The 9,344-nt window shown below is 39.0% G+C and overlaps 1 protein-coding gene across 2 annotated transcripts; it reads left to right on the plus strand.

Annotated features, from left to right (window-relative positions):
- The first annotated feature begins 4,003 nt into the window (after positions 1-4,003).
- On the plus strand, positions 4,004-5,893 carry LOC105710499 (eukaryotic translation initiation factor 3 subunit L-like). 2 transcript variants are annotated; one of them, XM_064375804.1, is made up of 2 exons: positions 4,138-4,312; positions 4,384-5,893. In XM_064375804.1, the coding sequence occupies exons 1-2, from the start codon at positions 4,235-4,237 to the stop codon at positions 5,713-5,715; spliced, it is 1,410 nt and encodes a 469-aa protein (XP_064231874.1). In that variant the 5' UTR covers positions 4,138-4,234; the 3' UTR covers positions 5,716-5,893. The 2 variants fall into 2 exon arrangements, with proteins under 2 accessions (XP_064231873.1, XP_064231874.1); XM_064375803.1 differs by having other exon boundaries at positions 4,004-5,893.
- Positions 5,894-9,344: the final 3,451 nt, after the last annotated feature.

The following is a 9,344-nucleotide window of genomic DNA, read 5'->3' on the forward strand; positions in this document are numbered from 1 at the left end:
TTCTAAAAACTATTTTCTAAAACTGCATAGCTGTTCTCAGCTCTCTGTGACATTTTCTGATCTAATGCCAATATAATAGTCCTAATGTCCTTGCAATTGTCAAAAATAAAAGAGATGAATGAAATAATTTTGAAAATGTGTTTCCTCATATCCAATTCCAATTCACTAATGTGGGTGAATTTTCTCTCTCTGATAAGCAGCATGCTCCAGCATGGGAGTCAGACACACTTGGGTTTGAATTCTGACTCATCTCCTGACTAGCTCTCCCATCTTGAGCAAGTAACTCTCACTCTTCAACAAGTAAATGTTCCTACATCCTTAAAACCTTCAGCATCTTCTTTCTCTTCAATGAAACCTCTCACCATCTACTTGCCTGAAGGCCAGCTCATTTATAAGAACATTTCCCCTGAGGTCTTCTCAAGATCGGCTTGTGTTCTTTTTCTCATATCCCACTTGCCTTCGATGTTGCCCCCCTCCCCAAGTTCTCATTCCCAACTGTCATTGTCAGATACTAGGTATCCCTTTTCCCTTGAAACAAACAAACAAAAAAATAAGTTGAATTTAAAAAATAAAATAAGCCCCTCTTTAGTGAGACTTACACATTTATTTGTATAAGCTTCTTCTCCCTTTTAACAATCAAAATTCTGTGGACATACCTTTATTCATTGATCCTTTTGACATCAATCTAGGTATCCTCAGATGGCAGCCTTCTTTTCCCACCCAAACTCTTTCCATTATCTCATATGACTTCAGAAACCATGAAGATGCCTTCACATTTTAGTCTCTCTATTCCTAGACCACCTCATTTTCAATTTTCTCTTTACAAGAGTACTGTAAACACCCATCTCCAATAGTCAAGTCTTGGGCTGTGTCATCACTAGAAATGGTGCCATGTCTGAAAATCTGAATTAAAACCATTAAAAATCTATTATTGAACCATTAAAAAATTATCTCTGAAATTCTGACTTAAAACCATTAAAACCATTTAAAAACTAGGATTTTAAAACGATTAAAATCGTGGCTTCCTATCGTTTTGGTTCACATGTTGAGTACTGTTGTAGCAACAATTTTTCAACCTCATTATGAATTCTAATCCATTAACCCCACAATGTTCCATCTTCTGGCCCCCTGCCCCTTGTTATCGTTCTTTGTCTGGCTTACTTTCTATAATTCTCTATTGTGATCACACTTTTGCAAATATCATCACCTCTGTTGACTTCCTCTACCTTTTTCCCCACCTACCCATAAAACTCTACTCTTGAATGCACTCAAACACATATTACATTACCTGTATTCAAGAAGCAGAGGATTGCTGGAGAAAATCTTCCAATCATCTCAGTAGTATTAAAAATTCATGTTCACTGGTGCCATTTGGGATCTCAGTCTTACACCCCTAGGTTTTCGTATATGCAAATCCTTCCTACTTTCTCCAAATCTCTAATACTTCTCCCCACTACTCTTCAGAGGTGGCAATATTCTTTACTTCGAGAGAACAGAGGCTTTCATATGGCATTCCCCTCATTTTTCACTGACACATCAACAAACTTACATCCATGTTCCCTCCTTCTACCCTCCTGATAATGCAAAAAATATTCCTTTTTCCATAGAAGGCCAGTCTTTCCACATGAGCTCTGAGTTCCATTCCATCAACTCTCAGGGGCTTCATTCAACTGTAATCCTTTCTAGTTTGTACCTTACTTTCTTGCTCTCAACTTGAGTTTTCCTATAATGATCTGACATGCTCTGATATGATGTAAAATTCTTCCTGGACCCCACAGTTCTCCCCACTTACAGGTGTATCTCTCTACTTCCTTTATAGCCAAACTTTTAAAGTGAGTTGTTGACACTTGCTTTTTCCATTTCCTCTGATTTCATTCATTCTTCAATCCATATTTTCACATTACCAAAGCAAAGGGTGATTTTGAGTCCTCATGTTATTTGATCTCTTAGCATCCAAGCCCAACATCAGTTTTCCTACTGCTTAGGCTTTCTTGCCAAACCTATCTTGATCTTCCATGGTGTCCTCATTCTCTAATCACAAATATTTGACAATTTTTTTATCCTCAAAGTTTCAACATCCAGCAATTCAGCAAAGCTTCACTTTTTTTTCCTTCTCGAAATCTAACTCTGTATCTTCCCATTGCCTGCAATGATCTCTACTCAGTCAACGAACACCTGTTCTTAGTTCCTGATAGTAAGGCCGATGGGTAGTACTCGGTCTTCATTTTTCTTGCCTTCTCAGCAGCATTGCTACTCCTACCACCAACCTCACCTCATGCTGGCCATTCACTGAAATATCCTCCTAACTGATCTGCTTCACTTAGATATCTATGTTCCACTACATTTTAATTTCCACTGTCATTCCAGCTTCCCAATCCATGATTTGTACATAGTACAGCTTTACAGCTCTTTCTCCAATCTGTCTTCCTCTCTTAGCCACATACTCAAAAAATAATTAGTTGCTTATTTTATTTATAAAAAAATCTCTTTGCCAACAATCAAATTCTATATAATAAAGCTCTTATTCACTCATAGAATTTCTTCTCCTGTAGCTTTTCACATATTTATTCTAACCACATTTCACAGTCCATAGCTACCTAAAAGCAACATGCACATCCTATTTCTGCACATCATATTATCTCTCTGATATGACTTTTTCCCCTCTCTTTTGCAGAGTAAGACCTGTACTATTACTCTCTTGTGTTATGGTGATGAGAAAAACCCCATAAAGGTGATATTTCATTATCAAACTGTATGCATGTTTATGTTACGGTAGAAAACTGTGTGTTAAGGATGGATAGTTAATGAATTAATAGAAAAATCAGGCTGAAGTGAAGAATTAAAGCTGAACACACACATACACCTTAAATATTTTATTTTAATTATATATATAGAAAGTCACTACAATTCTGGGATGCATAGCCACAGCCATCACTTAGATTAAGCAGATTTTAGTTCCCCATCATCCTTTTGTAGTGGCCTAGGATTCTCTATTATGCAACTAAATTCTATGATTTTCAGTCTCCATTTTTCTTAAATAACTATCAAATAACCTGAATTTGGAAGAGTGTTTTTTGTTTTTCATATTTTTTTCTCCAAACTTCCAGAATGGTCTAATCCACACCAAATAAACATCTTTTAAATGTCTTGTATTCATTCAGTCTTTCCAATGCATTCAGTTTAATTACAAACATCTCTCTTTTTATTCTCATAATTCATGGATTATGTGCTAATTTTAAAATTTACATAATTATTGTCAAAAGCATAACTGGCATAAGCAGATCTCGGAACATCACTGTCACTGGATATGCATACAAATCTGCTGATGAGAGCCTAAATATATGACAGTCAATGCTCTCCACATATGCAGACTCTGTGGTCATTATGATCTATTTCCTTTCAAAGGGCAACAAATACCTCTTTTTTTGTTTTTGGAGACAGAGTGGTGCCAGGCTGGATGCAGTGGAGCCATCTCAGCTCACTGCAACCTCTATCTCGCAGGTTCAGGCAATTCTCCTGCCTCAGCCTTCCGAGTAGCTGGGACTACAGGCGTGCGCCACCATGCCGAGCTAATTTTTGTAGTTTTAGTAGAGACGGGATTTCACCATGTTGGCCAGGATGGTCTCGATCTCTTGACCACGTGATCCACTCACCTTGGCCTCCCAAAGTGCTGGGATTACAGGCGTGAGCCACCGTGCCCGGCCTGAACAAATACCTTTATGTTTAAATAGGTACAAAATGGGCATTGAAATAAAGAAATATATATTATCTGTAAGTGCAAATCATTACAGCAAATGAGTCATTTATTTTTAGTGGTAAAATTTAAATTAATTTTAATTAAGATGTCTTCAGTAAAGGTCAATTTTCTAATAAGTATTTTTCAAAAACTGGTAACTAAATTTATTAATATAATTGTTATGACTTCTTTTATTTGTATATATAAATGGACATTTGAAGTTCAGCTAAGGTAGAGCACTCTTTAAAGCTAGTGACGAGTCAGTGCTCGTGAACCCGGCCGCCATGTCTTATGTTGCTGATGATTACAAATCCGAGGCGGCTTATGACCCCTATGCTTATCCCGGCGACTATGATATGCACACAGGAGATCCAAAGCAGGACCTTGCTTATGAACGTCAGTATGAACAGCAAACCTATCAGGTGATCCCTGAGGTGATCAAAAACTTCATCCAGTATTTCCACAAAACTGTCTCGGATTTGATTGACCAGAAAGTCTATGAGCTACAGGCCAGTCGAGTCTCCAGCGATGTCATTGACCAGAAGGTATATGAGATCCAGGACATCTATGAGAACAGCTGGACCAAGCTGACTGAAAGATTCTTCAAGAATACCCCTTGGCCCGAGGCTGAAGCCATTGCTCCACAGGTTGGCAACGATGCTGTCTTCCTGATTTTATACAAAGAATTATACTACAGGCACATATATGCCAAAGTCAGTGGGGGACCTTCCTTGGAGCAGAGGTTTGAATCCTATTACAACTATTGCAATCTCTTCAACTACATTCTTAATGCTGATGGTCCTGCTCCCCTTGAACTACCCAACCAGTGGCTCTGGGATATCATCGATGAGTTCATCTACCAGTTTCAGTCATTCAGTCAGTACCGCTGCAAGACTGCCAAGAAGTCAGAGGAGGAGATTGACTTCCTTCGTTCCAATCCCAAAATCTGGAATGTTCACAGTGTCCTCAATGTCCTTCATTCCCTAGTAGATAAATCCAACATCAACCGACAGTTGGAGGTATATACAAGCGGAGGTGACCCCGAGAGTGTGGCTGGGGAGTATGGGCGGCACTCCCTCTACAAGATGCTTGGTTACTTCAGCCTGGTGGGGCTTCTCCGCCTGCACTCCCTGTTAGGAGATTACTACCAGGCCATCAAGGTGCTGGAGAACATCGAACTGAACAAAAAGAGTATGTATTCCCGTGTTCCAGAGTGCCAGGTCACCACGTACTATTATGTTGGATTTGCGTATTTGATGATGCGTCGCTACCAGGATGCCATCCGGGTCTTTGCCAACATCCTCCTCTACATCCAGAGGACCAAGAGCATGTTCCAGAGGACCACATATAAGTATGAGATGATTAACAAGCAGAATGAGCAGATGCACGCGCTGCTGGCCATTGCCCTCACCATGTACCCCATGCGTATCGATGAGAGCATTCACCTCCAACTGCGGGAGAAATACGGGGACAAGATGCTGCGCATGCAGAAAGGTGACCCACAAGTCTATGAAGAACTTTTCAGTTACTCCTGCCCCAAGTTTCTGTCGCCAGTAGTGCCCAACTATGATAATGTGCACCCCAACTACCATAAGGAGCCCTTCCTGCAGCAGCTGAAGGTGTTTGCCGATGAAGTACAGCAGCAGGCCCAGCTTTCAACCATCCGCAGCTTCCTTAAGCTCTATACCACCATGCCTGTGGCCAAGCTGGCTGGCTTCCTGGATCTCACAGAGCAGGAGTTCCGGATCCAGCTTCTTGTATTCAAACACAAGATGAAGAACCTAGTATGGACCAGCAGTATCTCAGCCCTGGATGGTGAATTTCAGTCAGCCTCAGAGGTTGACTTCTACATTGATAAGGATATGATCCACATCGCGGACACCAAGGTCGCCAGGCGCTATGGGGATTTCTTCATCCGTCAGATCCACAAATTCGAGGAGCTTAATCGAACCCTGAAGAAGATGGGACAGAGACCCTGACGACATTCACACACATCATTCAGGAGCCTGTTTTGATATATTTTAGGCAGGAAGTGTTTTTGCTACCGTGAAACCTTTACCTAGATCAGCCATCAGCCTGTCAACTCAGTTAACAAATTTAGGACCGAAGTGTTTCAAATGGATCTCAGTAAAGGATCTTTGGAGCCAAAAAAAAAAAAAAAAAAAAAAGCTAGTGACATCTCATTCTCTTAGTATGTGCAGTTTACATATAACAGCATTGCTTCAGGTATAAAGTTTATTTAAACAGATGTTGCTTATTAATACAATTAGTCATATTTTTACCATATGACATAGTAGGATGCAAAAAAGGGGTTCCTTTAGCATATAGTATCGCTTACACTTTCATTTTTTTGAAGGCTATAAGAGGAATTTAGAAAAAAATTATTTTGCAAGGTATCAATACATTTACATCATCTGTTTGTTTCAATGGTGATCATTTTTCACTTCAAATATTCAAGAAGATGGAGCCATCTCTCTGGCAATAAAATTGGTTATAAAACTAACTGACATTGGTCTAACAGAGATCAAACTCAACTATTCTCAAAACAGAGAAAGACTCTATGGTTCTTAACTAATATTTACTAGTTATACACTTCCAGATAGATGATATTCTTTCTTAGCATATGTTGTTTAGAGTAGATGCTATGGTAGAATGCAGATATGAGTGATAAGAGTTCTGGTTACTATTTCTAACTCTTGAGTCACTGCCATTAAAATAGAGGTAGTTGTAGAAAATTTAGTAAAATATTATTTAACTATATATGTATAGCTACCAAAGTTGTTTCTTAAGAATCAGTGGTTAGACTCAAATTTATTTATAACACCTAAATTTAATTTTTAAAATATCTATTGCTACATAATGGCTGTCCGTATTTTGTGGCTACATGTGGTATTTTGATAGCTGTATAGAAGGTGTAATGAAGCAATCAGGGTAACTGGAATATCCATCACCTCAAACATTTACTTTTTTGTGTTTGTGTGGAATATATTACAATTCTTTTCTAGCTATTTTGAAATACACAATAATTATTGTTCACTATAATTTTCCTACTGTACTATTAAATACTAAAACTTATTCCTTCTGTATTTCTGTGTCCCTTAACCAACTTCTCTTCATCCCCCTCTTCCCTTCCCAGCCTCTGGTAACCACATTTCACTCTCTGTCCCCATGAGATTTACTTTGTGAGTTCCTGTGTATGAGTGAGACCATGTGATGCCTAAATTTAAATATGCTAAAAAGGAAATGTTTGCATAGACTCCTCCAACTTATCCCTGTGCTCATGCAGGTGTTCTCCCTTGAGGGATATTTATCAGCCATCACTCTTGCCTTGGCCCTTATCTTCCCTGAGAGCTAAATCCAGGCAGATGAACTGAAATGAAAGAAGGGAGCACAGTGTAATGGGCAAAACGGTGATTAACAGGCAGCAATGGAACCAAGATGAAAATGGTTTTGTGAACTGAGGAGGTGGAGGCTCCTGGCCTCCATCTGTGAGCTCAGGTAAGTGGAAGCAACTTCTCTGGAGAGACTGGCAAGGGTGTTGGTTCAGTTTCTGCAGGGTCAGAGAAGGCAGAGGCCATGATTGTGTGTTGCAGGGACAGGTAGGGCCTTGCAAGCTCACAGTGGTGCACGGGCTGTTAACGACAATATAAAAAGGAGGATACTTGCTGACGTCTCTTATTTCCATCTCTTATTTTTCTTCTAATGTCTAGCCATGTCATACACATTAAGAATTATCATTCAGTCAGGAGGCTGAGGCAGGAGAATTGCCTGAACCCAGGAGGCGGAGGTTGCGGTGAGCCGAGATCGCGCCATTGCACTCCAGCCTGGGTATCAAGAGCGAAACTCCGTCTCAAAAAAAAAAAAAAAGAATTATCATTCAGGAAAACAGTGACTATGTGTTTTACAAATATAAGATAGAAAAGGCTGGATATTTCCCTCTTTCTACACTTGTCATTCTTATTCAGCTTATTTGTATCTATCTGTAGAATATGTATAATTTTTCCATGTGCAAAAATGCTGTTTGTGTGTAATAGACTACTGACTTTATCATATATTTGAGCAAAACTGAAGAAATAATAAGCAACATTGATATTTGTGCAGAAATATGATAAATGTGTAACCATGGTGCTCATTAAGTTAAAAGCTCATTTTGCTCCTGCTTTGGAAGAATCAGCCTAATGTGTTTGACATTTGGAATATAAATAACCCCAGCACTTTGTGGGGGCCGAGGCAGGTGGATTAACTTAGGCCGGTAGTTCGAGACCAGACTGACCAACATGAAGAAACCTTTCTGCCTCTACTAAAAATATAAAATTAGCCAGGCATGGTGGCACATGCCTGGAATTCCAGCTACTTGGGAGGCTAAGGCAGGAGAATCACTTAAACCCAGGAGGCAGAGGTTGTGGTGAGCCAAGATCACACCATTTCCTCTAGCCTGGGCAAGAAGAGTGAAACATCATCTCAAAGGAAAAAAAAAAAAAAAAAAGAAAAATAAATAACTCAGATATTAGAGATAACACAATGAAATAAACTTATTGAATGTTATCTGTTCTAAAAATGTCAGCATTGCTTTATAAATACATTGCTTGACATTGCAGCATTTTCAAAAGGTTAACTACACTTTTGCAATCTTAAAATGTTTTAAATTTTTTTTCTGAGTTTTTCCACAGTTTATTAGGGAAAGAAGCATAAAAGGAAAACAATAGAAATGTTTTGTTGTGAAGGTGACCTAACAGAGAAGTTTAAATATAGGGAATTGGGCACTGTGTTGAATGTCTCATTATTAGCACATAAGCGATCTTAAATAAATGTCTAGTGCATTAGACACTCTTTAAGACAAAGTTATCAGAGCTCTGCTTCCAAGGACAGGCTGGCAACATATTTCAGGAAGGATGTGATGATTCTAACGCAGCCTTTGAGCTATGAGAGCAATACAGCAGTGAAGACTCATGAACATTGTTCCCTCCCTGTCTCCCCGCTAAGCCCCAGAAATGTTAGGGGACAAGAAGGAAAGAAAAGCCTCTGCTGCATATTTTCCAGGCACCAAATAGCATAAAAGGGCAGTACGATACTACAAACTTTGGCTAATAAAACAAACTGACACAATTAAATGACTATTGAAAATAAACATTGTGGTTGCAAAGATTTATTGATGATTTAGGGTGAAGTTTTTATATTATGTACTGTCTTAATGTGGGATGAGTTCCTTTTTTTTGTTTATTTAATAAATATTTGTGAAGCACCTGTATCCACTAGGCACTATTTTAGGTGCTGATGCTTCAGTGGTAGACAGAACCCCTGCACTCATACAGTTCTTACTTTGTGGGTCGGGATGCAGGCAGCAAATCAGTAAACAGACACAAATACACAACACAATTTCAAATGCCAGGTGTTTAAAGCATTCCACCAGATTTTTCTGAAGGAGGGGGCAGATAACTTTCTGCTGGCTTAGATCTGTGCTGACTAGGACACAGATCTACACAGATCTTACAAACTATGATTTGTAAGAAACTATGGTTACTCAGAAATATACGGGAGTATTTATATCTTTATTACACATATATGATCAATAAGGACCCTGGGCATTTGATTTTTATTTCAATGATAA

This window comes from Aotus nancymaae, unplaced genomic scaffold (genome assembly GCF_030222135.1).
Source record: "Aotus nancymaae isolate 86718 unplaced genomic scaffold, 86718_ANA_hifiasm-v0.15.2.pri h1tg000014l, whole genome shotgun sequence".
In the NCBI taxonomy this organism is placed as follows: Eukaryota; Metazoa; Chordata; class Mammalia; order Primates; family Aotidae; genus Aotus; species Aotus nancymaae.